The 19,334-nt window shown below is 38.2% G+C and overlaps 1 protein-coding gene across 1 annotated transcript; it reads right to left on the bottom strand.

The window, feature by feature from the left end:
• Positions 1 to 1,898: 1,898 nt before the first annotated feature.
• On the bottom strand, positions 1,899 to 2,662 carry LOC110909572 (protein SOB FIVE-LIKE 3-like). Its single transcript, XM_022154457.2, has one exon. The coding sequence runs from the start codon at positions 2,450 to 2,452 to the stop codon at positions 2,063 to 2,065; it is 390 nt and encodes a 129-aa protein (XP_022010149.1). The 5' UTR covers positions 2,453 to 2,662; the 3' UTR covers positions 1,899 to 2,062.
• Between the last annotated feature and the right edge of the window lie 16,672 nt (positions 2,663 to 19,334).

The raw sequence follows: 19,334 nt of genomic DNA, 5'->3' as shown, positions 1-19,334 counted from the left end.
AACGTTGTTTGAACTCTTCATCGAATACCCCTTCTTCGATTATATTTTGCTTTTCTTTTAACCCAATCTCTTCTTCCCTCGTCAACCCACTCGCTTCATTCACAGAATTATTCACCGGAACAGAAAACATGGGAAAGATTCTGCAAGTATCACCATCTTTATTGACGGTGAAACCTTGCATAGTCAATTGATCCATACTTAAAATGTTTCGGTCTAATTCCGGAGAGTAAAAAACACTTTGAATTCTCATAATCTCATTACTTGTTTTAATCTCTACCGAACCAACCCCCCGTGTGAACAAGAAATTGCTTTCTCCCGTTTGTGTATCAACCCCAGTGATGTGTTTAATACGTTTAAACACATTTAGATTTCCGGCCATGTGATGTTTAAACACAGAACTAACGTACCATATGTCGTTCCATAGCCCTCCTTCGGTACCGACAACGATCATCTCCTGATGATCTTTGACTCCTTCTTTGTTCTGTACTGTATCCCCCGTGTTCACTGCCTGCCGGATAAGTTAGGTTGCCTCATCTGTTTCTTTCTTCAGACATGAAGAAATCTGGTGCCCGGGTTTCCGACAGTAAAAGCAAGTCTTTTCCCGATAACGTTGTTTATTCTTGCCCCTCATTTTGTCTGTACAATGTTGACACGGTAAGAGTGTGGATGTTGATCGAATTTCAGTCATCTTCTTCTTTCCTGTGGATGCTCTGATACTACTTTGTTGGAGATCAGAAGATGAATTTGCATGAGAGTGTGATGGTGCAGCGGAATTATGAGTGGGGTTTGTGTTGTCATAAGCAATTGATCCAAATTGAATGTGCATAATGAAGATGATATCGATGAACAAGTGCAGAGGGAGGAATGGACAAATCTCAGAAAGATTAAGAAATGTCTTGATGCCGGACATTGTTGCCGGTAACTTGAATAAATACATATGAGTTTTTTTGGCGGTTCCATTTGGCGGGTAACTGTCAATGACAGTTGTTTGAAATGTTTGCCCGCTTATCTACCGATCATTACATAAGCATATCATTAACTAATCCTAATACATATCATATGCAATTCTACTTATAAGTTCGAATAATAATAATAAAACTAATAAACATAACTGAGTTTAATAAATCCAACATGCTGAAGGTGGTTGTGATGGTGGGATGGTTGATGGCGGTGGTGGTGGGTGACTGATGGTGGTGGAGGTGTGGTGGTGATGAGAGATGCACGTCACCAAAAAATAACTAAGTTATACCTCAGTTAGAAAAAGGCTCGTTGAGAAATCATAGGTTAAAAGATAGAACCATCAGTAAATTCTTATGTAGTTACTAGTTAGGACTCTTGTCTTCTAATGATTAACTAATAGCTGGGATTATTAAAATGTATTATTTGTTTTAGGTAGCTATCACTTAATTTGGGATCAATGACATCATTTTACTTTAGACAGTCATGTTAAAGGTTATGACTTATGATTGTTTAATTAGGTTTAACTTTGTTTGGAGTTTTTTGGGTTGAATGTATTCAAAGATACTATTTTAAATGTTATTGAAGGTTTTGTCAGGTTTTGTCTATTGTAATTTGTAAGTTATGATAAATGAAAATAGCAGGCAAAAGCTGACAAAGTTGGCAAGTCATTTGTGGGGACTAATAAGCATTGTTGTCATCTTACCTTGCCGAAAAAAAAAAGTTAAATTTAACATTATTTATGACTTTTCTTAAAAGATTATCCTTCCAAATTCCTTCACTAAATTCTTTGAGTGGACTTTTCATAGTAAAATCCATCTGGAAATCAAAGAAACAAGAGAATCAATATGTAAGGATTTGCAAGTAAATGACTAGTTGTGCAAGGTGTCTTGGTTAACAGTTTCCTTTTATCCTAAATGTGTTCATTTCTCTTGTAGCCAAAATGCATAATATGATGAAATCATAAATCTGAAGTAACTGAAACAACAAAACTATGTGCATGGATTGATCAACCCTTATATCAGGCTCCTTAAATCTTCAAAAAAGAAAAAAAAAAAAAAAGAGATAAATCACAAACAAATCAAACTTCAAACACACTAACTAGTTAAGTCTTCTTTGTCTTAGCATCAATTCTTGTCTTGTGTTCTTCTTTTACTGCTCTTTGCCTTCTATCATACAACTTTTTTTCCTCTTGCTTTTGATTCAATGCATGTTTGGATTCGCGGCGCAACCCGCTTCGTTTTTTGGAGATTCCACGCTGACGACTAGGAGCAGAAGATGCATCCGATACCATGGAATCATCACTATCTTCATTGTGATGCATTTTATAATAACCACCATGAGTGTTGTCATCATGATCATAAACATGAACATGATCATGTTGATGATGATTGGTTGTTTCATCATGCATGGAAGAAACAATGTACATGGTCCAACCTGATTCACTACTGCTACACTCATCATCAGCAACTCCAAGGTATTTGGAGAACTCCATTTGAGTAAACAAGAAAATATATATTTTGCTCAAAGAGTTTATAGCTCTTGAAATGTGAAATAACCAGAAAATATACAAAGAAGCATGATAATAAATTGTGTAACTTTAGAGGTGAGTGGCAAGTGGGGAAGGAACCCCACTGTGCATTTGAGAAAAAAGCACCAAGTCACATGATCATAAATGGCTAAAAATGAAGAGGATGCCTGCATTATTTTGATTTTTTTTCTGTAATGTCATCAACAGGGCTTCCTTTTCATGTGAGTTTGTACTGGCTATCCACCTGTATTTTGTCGTTTTCTAATTGGCCCAAAATTACTTCCACTCTTTTTCTATCTGTTGTCTCTTTGCTCATAAAGTAGGCTTATGTCTTTGGTTTTTGTGGGGGCTAGGATTAATTATGCACATGGAAATAAGTTAGTTAACTAGAGACACACATTTTATTCTTAACCATTTTTTTATTGATTATGATAAATGGGTGGTTACGACCATCTGTTTTAGCCTTTAATGAACCATGTCATACTTGATAATTAGTGAAAAAGAATGACCAACTTTTTGAACACAAAGTTTAGTGAAAGTGTAAGTGCATTCAAAAACATTTCCTCCGAGTTACACATATATAATGATTCAGAAGAAGGTTATAACTACTTTTGGATTTCATAACACCCAATTTTGAATTTTATCAAAGTATTAGAGAGAATATATTAGTTAGGGTTTTTTGTTATATCATGACCATATCATAGTTAGAAGATATGATTTAAATAAGTTTACTTTATAATTATGTTTAATACGCACTAGTAAAGTATTTTCAATATTCTATATGGTATAAAGCCTTTAGGGTTTTTGTCTTCTTCTCTCCCTTTACACCTCTCCCCATTGCTTTTGCCGTGGGATGTTGGTTGATCATCGGCCGTCGTCACCCCTCACCTCTCTTGTGTGACGACTTTCTTTCTCTTCTCTCCCTTACATCTTGCCCGTGGACATTTGTACATATATGTAGGTAGGTTTCATTTATTCTTTCATGCCACCACAGTAATAGCTCTTACAACTGCAGTCGTAACTCCTATCACCCTGATGCATGCCTCCACTGCTATCACCATGGTTGTAAAACAAGGTTTCCAAGGCCGAGTACTTCCCGAGTAATCGCTACAAGGTAGGCTGTCGAGACGACTTTCTTTGACTCCGCCTAATTACTCGGAGTCGGTCAAACGCAATCAACCTCGGCCAGAATTGGATCTAGTAGGTCAACTCGGGCCGAGTTTGACTTAAATAATAATATAACATAATTTCTGTGCCTATCATATTAAAGAAGGAATATCATTTTCATGTATTTTGTTATAAATATTAGTAAATTTGTGTTATTTGACATATATTTAATCTCCAAAAAGTAAATTCTTTATAATTTAACATGTCCGAGTACTCTCCGCGTAGACCGAGTACTCTCAACTCCCCGGTCGACCGACTGGGGAGCACCTAACGACTTTTGCAACCATGGCTATGACCTTAGATTTGACCTACATATTTCTTGGTTTCCGCTCTGGTTTGGGTGTTCGATTTCCTCTGCTTCAACTGTGGGGAAATATTAGAGAGAATATAGTAGTTAGGGTTTATTGTTGTATCATTGTCATAGATAGAAGATATAATTTGATTATGTTTCCTTTGTAAGTGTGTTCATTATATTGTACCCCTACAAATATTCTATCAATACGCAGTTTTCATTATTCTATAGAAAGTATTGTGTACCATCGTTCTATAATTTTGCATTAACCCGCACCATCGTACTCCAATTTTCTTATATGGGGTTCAATGTAATTAGTTGCTTAATTAACTTTTCCATTTACGATTACTTTATAAAACCATCAAACCTATGTTTAGATTAAAAGCCCCCAACCAAAGATTTTTATGACATAGAGTGGTCTTTGTCACACTGTCATAAAAGTGAAGAGCTCCAGTGATGACATAGTTAAAGTCATCAGCATTATTAGTGCAAGTACTTAAGCAGCAAAAGAGAAGTTGTGGCTTTGCTATAAACAAGACAGAAGACAGTTCTTGATATGTTTATATAATTTTATATATTTATTTAACACCTGAGACTTTTTCAAAGTCTATCTCTTAGTTGCCAGATGAATGAAAACTCAGCTTTAGAAGCCTGGAAATGCAATGGGGCCCATTCAAGAGGTAAGACATATGGTTATTAATAGCTTTGCTGATTCACTTCTCAATTACTCATATATATCTAGTGGACACCTTATACTTCTGTCTTGACATGAACAAAGGTCACACTTTTTTAATAATGCAGAAAAAACCAAACTGTATTTGGCTTTGTTATCATCAATCCTTTGCTTCACTGTCCTCATAAAGCATGGTTTATGTTAGTTTTCTTACTCTACTGACAGTGGCGAAGCTTGAGATTTCGGAAGTCACCGGACCTAAAATTATACATAAAAAATTTATAAAACCGGTGGGGTCGTAAACGTATATACCTAAAAAGTTCTATATGAAAACAACATACCGGACACTACTGAGCGAAAAGTCCCCCCCCCCCCCCCGCCCCTACTATGCTACGCCCATGTGTACTGAGTTGACTCACAAAGTCATTGCATTCGGTTTTTCTCAATCGCAAAGTGGCATGTTGCCCTTGATGATGATCATGTTAATGTCATCTGACCGAGTTAACTAACTCACTAAGACGTATGGTATCGCTCAAACTCCTACCCTTTATACCACACAAATTACAATTTACTCCTGACATTCGACTTGTTTAAAGTAGATGGATTCTAAATGGACGTGTAAACCGATATATCCAGTCTGTTTGGACCCGATAAACAAGCAGCCTAGCCTAAGCATCTTATCTTGTTATAACCAGACAATGGAGGGGCCTATATATCTTATTGGTGATTTGATCATTTGGACTCTTGCTAATTTTCGCCTTTTAGGCTCGGTTAAAAAGGGCATTGCTTTCTAGATTGGTTTGTTGTGTGAACAACTTGTTAGTTTGTTGGTTTTCTTTTGTCCATTAATTATATTTTGCCTTTTGTGAGTGACAAATAGTAGTGGTTTGAATCAATATTTGGTTGGAACTTGTGGAATTAATGTGCATAATATGGATGCATGTGTGGGTGGGACAGGAGATCATTCCCGTATCTATCTTACACCGTGTTTTTTTCTACCCAATTTGAATATTCTTGAAAATGAACTTCAAATTATATGATAGGATAGACAATAACTATAGGTTATAAACTCATTAGGAACAATTAAGAAACTAATAATGCAAGTTTACTAGTAGTTAATATATGTGTGTATCTTTTAGAAAATTAGATTACACCTCTTGTAATGTTTATAGTGACTCGATGTTGACTAGAGTGCGTTACATTTTTTTTTTGTGCATATTTTACGTCATCTATTATCGATCAAAAACTTTATATATCTTATGAGGGATGCTTTATGTGACCTTTTAAATGTTTGAAGTCTGAAGATTGCATCTCATTTTGTGTTGAAGCACTTTGAGTTTACTATATATTAATTAAGGAAAGCCGTGCAAAGAAATAGCTTGTCACTCCCTTGATAAGGTTATGGTAGAATGAAACTAGTAACCCATAACAATAAGTGGAAGAAAATGGCCCTCGGGAAACTTAGGGTGTCACATGGAGCCTTTAAGGACGACCCCGTGACAAGTAGGATTAGAGCAAGTCTGACAATCGGGTAGTTAACTTGTTCACTTATCCCAAAAGTTCTTAAATTGATGACTAGACAATGGTGCCGAGAGAGATGATCATAATTGATGCCCATTCGGTGGTTTGTGAGCTATGTGCCTAAGTTAGTAGTGGCGGTGTATGAGAGGACTCGCAACAACTCAGGAATCAGGTGAATATACTTCAAGAAGGCTGTGATATTAGAGAACATGGATCTTTTTCTTCCGGAGTGTCAAGAGGACATGAAGTCGTGGGAAATTTTGCATGCTCGGCTCAACCCAGTTGCAAGAATCCATAGGTGGAAGACTAGTAGATCATGATAAGTTCGTGTGTGTCAACACCGTAAGATCGACAGGTCTATCAGAGCTGCACGTCCAATGGGTTGGTGGAACTGGAAATTTCCATAAGTAGATAGGTTCATATAACTAGTCCATTTGCAATATGGTAGTGGCACACTTAAACTGTCGGGGGTCTGACGTTGTGCGATGTGTATGTAAAAAGTATTATATTTTTAGCCGTTTTACACACTAGTTCAAGTTTTAGTCTTTATAAAAACACAATAAAATGCTATCACACTACACTTCATGTTGGGCAAGTGCACCCATCGTTTGCGTAATATAGTGATAGTAAGATACCGAGGTCGTCCAAGGATACAACGAATTTGAGAACCGAATCTATGTTAGCGTCTAGTCAAACCAAAAGTAAAGGGTTAAAATGGCTCAAGATACAATGAAGAGATAAATTAAAAGATAGTGATCAATGATAAGAAAAATGGGGTGTTTAGGATATACTCACCTCTTGATGCTTTGTTAACTAACCCTTACCATAGGGTAACAAGGGCTCGATTGTCAGACAAGGAACTGCGTGTCTTAGACTCTTAGTGCATAAAGCTGTGTAGTTCTTTGTTAGGGACATTAGCACACTCGGCCATATCGCTTTGAATTAGTAGGGAAATGCCACTCAAGGTCAGATGAAACCATAATGGTACCGCCCAATCAGCAAGAAAAGTATATACCACTATGATTTAGTATTAGTTAATTGGCTAGTTAAAGGGTTTAAATTATTTGTGACTATGGTTCCCTTGGTGAGTCGTGAATTTCCCTAAGGTAGTTACTTTTATAAAAACCAAGTCTTTTGCACTATGATCCTATCGCCACGCGCCCACGCATCAGCAAGAGCTTACCAACCTGAAGCCCTGTTCCAAAACCTCTAACCTCCTTTCGAAGCATCAACATGTTTTGACTCTAGACATAGAAAACATGAACGATCTAAGTTAATGGCGATGCAAGATTAGTGGTAGATTTTAAGGGTTAAGCCGAAAGACTAATGACCCAAGTTAATGGCGACACTAATATTTCACTCACTTTCAATAAGGTCCTCATTAGCTAAAGTCATTAACACACACACCTTGTCCACCCATGGTATGCTTTAGCTCCTCATCAAGGGGGTAAGTTTCCCCCAAACATCCTCAAGAAATCTAGTCAAGCATGGCCATGAAACTAGTTTTCACCAAACTTGAAAAATTATATTAATCATCAAAGGCTTGGTTACATTAATGATTCTTGTGTTTTTCTTAATGATTACAATGAGTAGAGATAGTAGGCAGGAGAGAAGTGTGTTGTGGAGAAAAGGGAAGAATTGAACAATTGAAAAAGATGGATTTATCCCTCTGTTTATAGGTTGTTGGGGGGCCAGACACGGGGTGTGTCTGGGCAGTTGACCTGTTGTAGCCAGTCTAGCGAGGCACGACCCGTGTTTGCCAGTCACGATTGTGGTCAACTCTTGTTCGTCCCCCGAATCTTCCAAATATTCTAAAAGTCAACTTTTGTCGTCATATGTCGAAAAATGGGGCGTATCTGGACTTTTCTTGTCTGGGCTTCGCTCAGTGGTCTTCTGGAAGTGCTGGTAGTCTATGTTTTGAGGCATAGGACGTGTCTGGCAAAACATGGGGCATTTCTGGACAACTTTTCTTTATTTCTCCAGATTTTTGCTTGGTTTTCCTTCCTTTGTTCAACTTGGGTTCATTTTGTCTTAAAAATAAAAAATAAACCAAAATAAGTCTATTTTAAATATCTTTAATTAAACTTGGTAAAAATTAGGTGTGAACTAAAATAAAAACATGTGCACTTTTTGTTACAGCCCCCAATCCATAGTCCCCGGGAACAGGCGGCTGTGAGCCAGTTTCGGTGGTATCTCGTTATTATCAAATTTGGCAGCGGAAATTTTCATCAGGACCTTAGTTAGGAAATATTTAATCAGAGTAAAATACCACATTTCCATTACATTAAACAAATGGGTAAAACCCAAGTTTTCAGTACACACAATTTCATAGGAATAAATCCTATTTTTATTTCGGAAAAAACATCTATTTCTTTTAGGTAACTTTATTGCCACTTTTCCAAGTCTTCAGTGCTATCCAGCTGGCTTCTATTTGGCTTTCACATTTTGTTACCTGAAACGCATTTTAAAAACATTTTGTCAGTGGGAAATACTGGTGAGTGAATCCCAGTTTAATCAAGTTTAAATAAAAAGTCGCATTGAACAGTATTGAGGGCGTATTCGCAATTACATTTGTTTCCAAGTTATATCAATTACCACCACACGGTAATGTCGTTCCGACTTATGGTCATGTTACTCCTAACAAATTTTGTATACAAAAACAACAAATTTACCGACTGTAATTGTATTCTTACAAATACTCAATAACTGCTATTCGCATGGAAAAGTATTTAAGGTTTTGTAAAAACAGTTAACAAAAAGAGGATTACTCACATTGCTGTCTTAGAGTTATCAGTAAGGATTTTCCTGGGAATAATCTATAAATTACACAAATGCACGTGTGTTAGTATAATAACCCATTTTAACATTAGTAATACCCTCCCCGAGACGGCATTCCAACGACTACGTCGGGCAGAACCACGACAGCCGTTACGGAACCCTAGATCAATCGGGCAGAGTATCTAATACGTATCCAGGGGTTATAATACTTACATCGTAGCAGAACCTCGCTATTTAGGGGGGTATAATACCCGAGTATAAAGTCTACACTTCAGAAATTCGTGATACAGAAAAGAAAATGAACGAGCAGACTGAAGATCTGAGGCCCTCTATATATAGGGCTGTAATCTGCCTTTCTCGCGACCCGCGTAAAAGACAACACGGGCTTACGCGGCCCGCGTGGCCTAGGGGACTAGGCGTAGCTGATCTGGGTCACACATAGATTCAACACGTTGATGACACGTGTCGTCACCGGGCTGCGCCACATTCTAAGACTCTAGCGGCCCGCGTAAAAGTAAGCTTAAGCTTACGCGGCCCGCCTGAACTATAGAAAACAAACGGGATCAGGTTCTGACCCTAATACCACCCGCGTAAATGTTGGGGGTGGGTCTACGCGGCCCACCTCAACTTAATATTTCTTGTTTTTAATTTATTTTTAATGTTATGTTACATTTCGGGCTCGTTTTTCACATACGGGGTGCATTAAAGACATTTTGGGATATTTTAAATATTTTTAGGATGTCGGAAAAATAATCGAGGGTGTCGATTTTCTTGAGGATTGTTACATCCTCCCCACCTTGTTTTAGAACTCGTCCTCGAGATCTACTGGAACAAGTGCGGATATTTCTTTCGCATTTCTGATTCAAGCTCCCATGTGTACTCAGGTCCTCTTTTGGAGTCCCATTTCACTTTGACCAGAACTAATCTCTTATGCTTGAGATTCTTAATTTTCCTGTCTTCAATTTGTAGAGGTCTTTCTACAAACTTAAGTTGTTCATTTACCTCTATATCCTTAAGAGGTACTATCAGTGATTCGTCGGATAAGCATTTCTTGAGATTAGATACATGAAATACATCATGTATCCCTGCCATTTCTACTGGCAGTTGTAGCTGATAGGCTACAGGTCCTATTCTTCTAATAATTTCAAAAGGTCCAATATACCTGGGACTTAGCTTTCCTCTTTTGATGAATCTTACCACTCCTTTCCAAGGAGAGACTCTTAATAATACCTTGTCACCTACCTGAAATTCTAACGACTTACGTCTGTTATCAGCGTAGCTCTTCTGTCGATCACGTGCCGCTTTCAGTCGTTCTTTGACTTGAATGATTTTATCGGTTGTTTCCTGTACTATCTCAGGACCAGATAGTTGCTTTTCCCCAATTTCTGCCCAACAAACTGGGGTTCTGCACCTTCGTCCATAAAGTGCTTCGAATGGTGCAGCATTGATACTTGTGTGATAACTGTTATTATAAGAAAATTCTATTAAAGGTAAGTGATCATCCCAGTTACCTCCGAAATCAATTACACAAGCTCTAAGCATGTCCTCCATTGTCTGAATTGTCCTTTCACTTTGTCCGTCCGTTTGAGGATGGTAAGTTGTGCTTAGATTCAACTTGGTTCCCATTGCCTTTTGGAAACTTGACCAAAAATGAGAGGTAAAACGGCTATCCCTATCAGAAACAATTGATAAAGGAATTCGATGTAATGAAACAATTTCATTTACATACAATTTGGCTAATTGTTCCATACTAAAAGTTTCCTTCAATGGTAGGAAATGAGCTGACTTGGTTAACCTATCTACAATCACCCAGATGGTATCATTACCTTTTCTTGTTTTGGGTAATTTGGTAACAAAATCCATTGTTATCAATTCCCATTTCCAAACTGGCATTTCTAATTGCTGTGACAAACCTGAGGGTTTCTGATGTTCAGCCTTAACTTGTGAGCAAGTTAAACATTTAGAAACATAAGCTGCTATATCTTTCTTCATTCCTATCCACCAGGAATTTTTCCTTAAATCCTGGTACATCTTATCACTTCCTGGGTGCATCGTATATTTAGATTTATGAGCTTCTTCTAATATACGGTGACGCAAATTTCCTAATTTAGGTATCCACATTCTCTTTTTATGGAATCTCTAAATTCCATCTGTTCCTTGTTCTAATTCTTTAATCATTCCTTTTAATTTTTCAGTATCATCCTTGATTACTGATTCTTGTGCTTTTCTTATTTGATCGTTTAAATCTACTTGTAGATTTAATTTAAGAGAATGTACCCTTTTTGGCTTTTCGTGATATTTTCGACTTAAAGCATCTGCCACTACATTGGCTTTTCCTGCATGATACTGGATATCACAATCATAATCACTTAGCAATTCCATCCAGCGTCTTTGTCTCATATTCAACTCCTTTTGCCCGAAAACATACCTTAAACTCTTATGATCTGTGAATACGGTAAACTTACTACCATAAAGATAATGTCTCCAAATCTTAAGAGCAAAAATTATGGCTCCTAGTTCTAGATCATGGGTTGAATAATTCTCTTCATGGTTCTTAAGCTGTCTAGAGGCGTAAGCTATAACCTTTTGATGTTGCATCAACACACATCCGTAACCTAAATAGAGGCGTCACAATAGACTACAAAGTCTTGAGTTCCTTCTGGTAACGCTAGTATAGGTGCATGGGTCAATCTTTGCTTTAGGATTCTAAATGCTTCTTCTTGTTTTGGTCCCCATTCAAACTTAATGGATTTACAGGTTAACTTGGTTAAGGGAATGGCTATTCTAGAGAAATCTCGAATAAATCTTCTATAATAACCGGCCAATCCTAAGAAACTTCTAACCTCGATTGGTGACTCAGGAGTTTTCCATTTCGTAATCGCCTCAATCTTTGTTGGATCCACATGGATTCCTTCATGATTAACTAAATGTCCAAGAAATTGTACTTGTTCTAGCCAAAACTCGCACTTTGAAAACTTAGCATAAAGCTTTTCCTTTCTTAACAGACTTAAAAGTAAGTGCAAATGCTTTGCATGTTCCTCTTTACTTTTAGAGTAAATTAGAATATTATCTATAAAGACAATTATGAATTTATCCAAATATGGCTTACATATTCGGTTCATCATGTCCATAAATGCGGCTGGGGCATTGGTTAAACCAAATGGCATGACAGTAAATTCATAATGACCATACCTTGTTCTAAATGCGGTTTTAGGAATGTCCTCTTCCTGTACCTTTAATTGATGATATCCTGATCTTAAATCGATCTTAGAGAAAAATCGAGCTCCTTGCAGTTGATCGAACAGATCATCGATCCTCGGTAATGGATACCGATTTTTAATCGTGACTTTGTTCAATTCATGGTAATCAATGCACATACGCATTGATCCGTCCTTCTTTTTAACAAACAAAATCGACGTTCCCCATGGTGATGAGCTTGGCTGTATGAACCCTTTCTCTAACAATTCGTCTAATTGTTTCTTCAATTCTTGCATTTCAGCAGGTGCCAAATGGTAAGGTGCTTTGGCAATCGGTGTTGTCCCTGGTAGCAGGTGGATTCTGAATTCAACTTCCCTATCTGGCGGCAGCCCTGGCAATTCCTCTGGAAAGACATCTGAAAACTGAGACACTACTGGAATGTCTTTTAATTCTTTTCCTTTAGTGTTAGTGATTATAGAAATCAAATATACTATAGATCCTTTTCTTATATAACATGTAGTTTTCATCACAGAGATGAATTTAGTGGATCTAGATGGCTTATCTCCTTTAATTGTGATCTTTTCACCCCTTGGTGAATTTACTTGAATTGACTTTTGATAACACAAAATACTGGCTTTATTGGCTATTAACCAATCCATTCCTAACATAACATCGAATCCAGCCAGATTCATTGGGTAAAGGTTTGCAATAAATTTTTGATTAAAAATTTCTATTCTTGCTCCCTGCAAGATTTCAGAAATCCTAATGGTTTCTCCATTTGCGGTCTCTACTAGACATTCTTGCGGTAGTTTAGTTAATGATTGATTCAGAAATTTGCAAAACGAAGTATTAATAAAACTTTGGTTTGCACCAGAGTCGAATAATACTTTAGCAAAAATATCATTAACTAAAAACGTACCAGCTATGACATCCGGGATCATCTTGGCTTCGCCTGCAGTTAGAACAAATGCTCTAGCATTTTTAGGATTCTTGTTGTTTTCAGCTGGAGTTAATTTCGGACAGTTTGGCTTGATGTGACCTTTTTCTCCACAGTTGAAGCACAATCCATTTGTTGGTTTCCTTCTGCAGGTTTCCTCCTTATGTCCTGGTGTTTTGCAGAAATTGCAGTAAGTAGAGCATCTTCCTGAATGCTTCTTTCTGCAGGCTTTGCAGTATGGCGCAGAGGTAGAACCTACATTCCTACGGTTGGAATTCCCAGAACGGAATTCTTGAGTAAGCCTTTGGGATAGGTTTCTCCTCTGGTCTTCTTCTCTAGTTCGCACTAGTTCATCAGTCAAGGTATTGGCTAGTTCTACAGCTTCTTCTATGGTTTGGGGTCTAGCTGCCTTGACTACATGTCTAATCTCCCCGATTAATCCCCAGATATAACGGGAGATTAATACCGGTTCAGGTGATGCAAGGGTTGGTACTATTCTAGCATATTCAAAGAATGTGGTAGTATAACCCTTACTATCTACTCCGGTCATCCTAAGGTTCAGAAACTTATTCGCTATCTGTTCCTTTTCATTGGGGGGGGGGTAGAATTTCCTTTCTACCATATTCTTAAACTCCTCCCATTCCATGCTATAAACTCTATCACTTCCTCTTGACTGGAGGATAGTGTTCCACCATTCTAGGGCTGAATTCTTAAACAGATTCGAAGCAAACATTATCTTATCCTCTTCAGCACATTTGCTTATTTTCAGAACAGCTTCAGTCTTTTCTATCCAGCGTAGAGCTGCAATGGGTCCTTCATTGCCCGAGAATTCTATTAGTTTGCAGGACCAGAATTCTTTATAAGAACAACCATATGGCATGGTTCTTCTTCTTTTAGGAATGGGCACCTGAAGTACGGGTCCATTGTTTACGCTGTGTTCTGGTTCAGTTGGTCGCTTACTGCTATGCTTACTTTTATTATTCGCTTCTTGAACCGTTTGAATAATAAATGGCATTGCATCTATAATTCCTTGTGCCACTATATGCTGAACGGCACTATTATCTATTTGGTTTCCATTGTTATTGTTGTTCGGATTTTCATTATTCAGATTATCGTTATTCGAGTGGTTGTCGTTCTGAATATTATCATTCTGGTTTTCCTGATTCACTTCGTTGTCCATCTGAATTTTAAACATTTACCACATATGAATATCATAAATAATATTCGAATATAGCCAATAACATGACACGCACTTTTGGTCAAAAGCGTCGATCATTGCGACTTACTCTATTCATATAGTATGCATCTATTACACACCAGTACTGAAATAAAAATTACAATACCGACTGAAATGTAAAGCTACAATACTAGTAATATGCATTCGTAGTTTTTTTTTCTAACACATACACACATATTTTATTATTATATCATATTATATTATTATTACTACCGTTTCCACCATCACATTCATGGATATGGATTCATCCAAAAATCCATATTGCGTTCGTCGTATTTCCATACGAGACACTCTCCCACCTGTCGCATTCTCTCACTGCTTTCTAAGATTTCCTCACCGAAAGTCCTAAGTTTTTGTACGTTTTCTGCACTCATTGGGGGTGCAGTTTCTAGGACTGGGTTCGGAATCTGGGGTGCGGGTTCCTGGTACGGGGCCTGGTATGGGTAGGGATTCTCTAAGATCTCCCTAATGTATGCATCATTATTGAAATAGGGATCTTGAGGATCTAATCCTGGGTAGGCTCCTAGGTTGGGCATTGGCACATTTTCCTGTATCGGGTAGCGTTGCACATAGTCCCTAACATCATCCCACCAGGGGTCATAATTTAGATCTAGGGGATTTGGTGCAGGTACCCTAGGTATCTCCTCCGGGTTGAAATTAGGCATTTCTATTTGGTTTCCAAGGTTTTCTATTTCCATGGGTTGATCAGGAATTGGTGGTTGTGGTTGGGGTGCTAGCATTTGCTCCAGGTTTGGGTCAGCTACAGTGATTGCTAAAATATGGATATTGTCTATACCCCTATTAAGCATATCCTGGGCATAGGCATCGGTTTCTCTTTTGGCTGCGGCTAATCTCGCTGTTCCTGCAACTTTTTCATACGCTTTCTACGCTCATGTGCTCCCCTACTGAACCATCCCCTCTTTTTCTAAGGAAATGGCTCTTCAGATTGAGCCTTAAATACAAAGATTCCTTCTTCCGTATCAGCAAAGTACCCCAAGAGGGCAGGCTGAGAAGAGGAGGTGCCTTCGCTTCTAGGCGAACCAGACAATTGACGATACGCGTCAGATGGTCCTTGGTCGCTCATACTGTAAACTAACAGATAACAAGAAAATACAATTATGCACGTATTCCTGTTATTTATTTCGTAACACTTTGAATTTTGATGTCAGCGGAACACTTCTGTGGCTGAATCAGTGGCATAGCTCTGATACCACCTTCTGTCACAGCCCCCGATCCATAGTCCCCGGGAACGGGCGGCTGTGAGCCAGTTTCGGTGGTATCTCGTTATTATCAAATTTGGCAGCGGAAATTTTCATCAGGACCGTAGTTAGGAAATATTTAATCAGAGTAAAATACCACATTTCCATTACATTAAACACATGGGTAAAACCCAAGTTTTCAGTACACACAATTTCATAGGAATAAATCCTATTTTTATTTCAGAAAAAACATCTATTTCTTTTAGGTAACTTTATTGCCACTTTTCCAAGCCTTCAGTGCTATCCAGCTGGCTTCTATTTGGCTTTCACATTTTGTTACCTGAAACGCGTTTTAAAAACATTTTGTCAATGGGAAATACTGGTGAGTGAATCCCGGTTTAATCAAGTTTAAATAAAAAGTCGCATTGAACAGTATTGAGGGCGCATCCGCAGTTACATTTGTTTGCAAGTTATATCAATTACCACCACACGGTAATGTCGTTCCGACTTATGGTCATGTTACTCCTTTACCAGGTGGTAACAAATTTTGTATACAAAAACAACAAATTTACCGACTGTAATTGTATTCTTACAAATACTCAATAACTGCTATTCGCATGGAAAAGTATTTAAGGTTTTGTAAAAATAGTTAACAAAAAGAGGATTACTCACATTGCTGTCTTAGAGTTATCAGTAAGGATTTTCTTGGGAATAATCTATAAATTACACAAATGCACGTGTGTTAGTATAATAACCCATTTTAACATTAGTAATACCCTCCCCGAGACGGCATTCCAACGACTACGTCGGGCAGAACCACAACAGCCGTTACGGAACCCTAGATCAATTGGGCAGAGTATCTAATACGTCTCCAGGGTTATAATACTTACATCGTAGCAGAACCTCGCTATTTAGGGGGGTATAATACCCGAGTGTAAAGTCTACACTTCAGAAATTCGTGATATAGAAAAGAAAATGAACGAGCAGACTGAAGATCTGAGGCCCTCTATATATAGGGCTGTAATCTGCCTTTCTCGCGGCCCGCGTAAAAGACAACACGGGCTTACGCGGCCCGCGGGGCCTAGGGGTCTAGGCGTAGCTAATCCGGGTCACGCATAGATTCAACACGTTGATGACACGTGTCGTCACCGGGCTGCGCCACATTCTAAGACTCTAGCGGCCCGCGTAAAAGTAAGCTTAAGCTTACGCGGCCCGCCTGAACTAAAGAAAATAAACGGGATCAGGTTTTGACCCTAATACCGCCCGCGTAAATGTTGGGGGTGGGTCTACGTGGCCCGCCTCAACTTAATATTTCTTGTTTTTAATTTATTTTTAATGTTATGTTACATTTCGGGCTCGGTTTTCACATACGGGGTGCATTTAAAGACATTTTGGGATATTTTAAATATTTTTAGGATCTCGGAAAAATAATCGAGGGTGTCGGTTTTCTTGAGGATTGTTACACTTTTGCTTATATCAGGGTCCCTCTGGGCCAAAATAAAATTAGTATTTTAGGGTGTTGCTACAAATTCATAGCCATGCACGAGGACATGCATGTTTTTGTGGTGGGAGAATGTGGGGGTCAAATTTTTTGATCATTGCATCTAAGCATGCGTAATCTCTTTGGTTTTTACTCTCAACTTACATGTTCTCTTATGGGAGAGCCTCAAAGATTTAAGGAAAGGCAGGCAACGGAAATGGTTATACTACTAACGCACTACTAGTCGGGAGTTGTAGCCACTTCCCTGATGAATCTACAGCAAGATTAAACTAATGATCCATATTAATAAGCAGGATGGAATGCATGGCTCTCAATCAACCGACGACACCACACATAGTCTTTAAATATGACCCTGTGACGACCTTCACGCAAAGATCAAGTCAAAGTCACTATTTTCAAAAGTTCCTAAATGAAGTTAAGTAGTAGTAAAGGGAGAATACAAAAAATGGGTGTTTAAGACAGGGAGTCAAATATGAACGATTATTATTGCAAGTTGCGCGTATAGGAACACGAACTCCACTTTACTTAAAAGAAGGGTAATGTACCATCACCAAAGGAAGGATCGTGCTCAAATTGGTTGTTAACGTCAATAGGATATAGGGGTTGTTAGAAGTCGCAAAAAGTCATTAGGCACTCCCTTGTCGAGGTTGAGAGTGCTCGGGGAGTACTCGACCTAGGTGGGAAGTACTCGAGCCTCGGCAGCCTACCTTGTGACAATACTCGGGAAGTACTCGACCTCGGAGGCCTTTTTTACAACAGTGCCTTTAGCTAATAAGCCAAATCAAAGCTAATATTCTAAGATTAAGATGTGGATGAGATTCGATACAAGAGGAAATACATGTTTTGGTGAATTTTTTGCAATAATAGGTGGTTTGAACCACAAAAGAGTGGCATTAGGTGTTCTGGCATATTGTTTACACTTTTAGGTAAGTTGCAAGATCATATAGCGACCTTCTATGGCATTTTCTGCAAAAAAACAGAAGTCCCTGCAAAAGCTGCAGCAAGTTCTGAATGATATTAAAGGTCGTTGTTTCATATATCAACTTTGATAAAGGTCGCTGTTTGATCTTGCAACCTTTGAAAAGTCGATGTTTCATCTGACAAGCTTATTAAAGGTCGCTGTTTGATCTTGCAAGCTTGATAAAGGTCGCTGTTTCATCTGTTAACCTTGTTAAAAGTCGTTGTTTCATAGCACAAGCTTATTTAAGGTCGTTATTTCATATTACAAGCTTGTTTAAAGTCGCTTTATGATTCTGCTTTGTTGTTTAAGGTCGCTGATTGATAGTGCTTTCTTGTATAAAGTCGCAGAATGATATAGTGTTCTTAATAAGATAACTTTCATGTTTGCAGAATTTACATGCAACTTTCGTTTGCTAGTAATAGGTCACTGTTTCACCTTGTTGTCTTTTTGCAGCAAGAAATGTGAGCGGTGAATGTAAAGATGATATGACTAAACCCTAGGCTCTCACATGATATGGAATCAAACCTGCAAACTTTAATAGGTTTGTGTAAGAATTCAACTGTAGTGTAAGAAAAATATTGTCTTTCAATATGAATTCGAAAACTGATGCACATAATGAAGTCTTTAGATATGAACATAAAGCAAAGCACTCGAGATACATTTTCAAGGTCAAACGAAGCTTCAATCCTTTCATTACCGATAAATATTCAGTCAACTTTTATTAGCCGAAGATGAATTTTGAATGTCATCCCGGTCCTCTTAATGCATCGGTGTTGTTCTTGGACAAGAATCACCGTGCGTTTGAGGTAATCAAAAATCCAACAGAGTATAGTAACCCAATAAATATCAGACGATCAGATCGAGCGTTCTGGCAGCATATGAAAGAAAATCCGGTTGGTGGAAGGGTAGAAGGTTTAATACATGCAGCAGGATTCAGCGGGATACTGCAAATTGGGTACAAGTATGTAGACCACGCCTTAATAACTGCGTTGGTTGAGAGGTGGAGGCCAGAAACTCACACGTTTCACCTTCCTTTTGGAGAAACGACTGTGACATTACAGGATGTCAACGTGTTGTGGGGGCTACCAATAGATGGGTTGCCTATTTCTGGGGCTGACACTGGTATGTCGATGTATACTGTAAGAGACAAGTGTCAACAGGTGTTGGGGTTTACCCCTGAGGAAGCTGATGTGAGGGGCAAAAGGGTTAAGTCCTCCCAAGTTTTACAACAAATAACGTCCAATTTTTCTGAAAACGAAGCATTAGATCAAGATTGCATTTTACGTGCACGTCAAATAATATTTTATTTGATAGGGTGCACAGTCTTACCTGATAATGCAAACCACCTGATTGATGTCAAATTTTTAGAATTTCTCGTAGAC

Source organism: Helianthus annuus, chromosome 15 (genome assembly GCF_002127325.2).
Source record: "Helianthus annuus cultivar XRQ/B chromosome 15, HanXRQr2.0-SUNRISE, whole genome shotgun sequence".
Classification (NCBI taxonomy): domain Eukaryota; kingdom Viridiplantae; phylum Streptophyta; class Magnoliopsida; order Asterales; family Asteraceae; genus Helianthus; species Helianthus annuus.
Note: the sequence above shows the minus strand (reverse complement) of the source record. Positions and strands in the feature narration are given on the sequence as shown.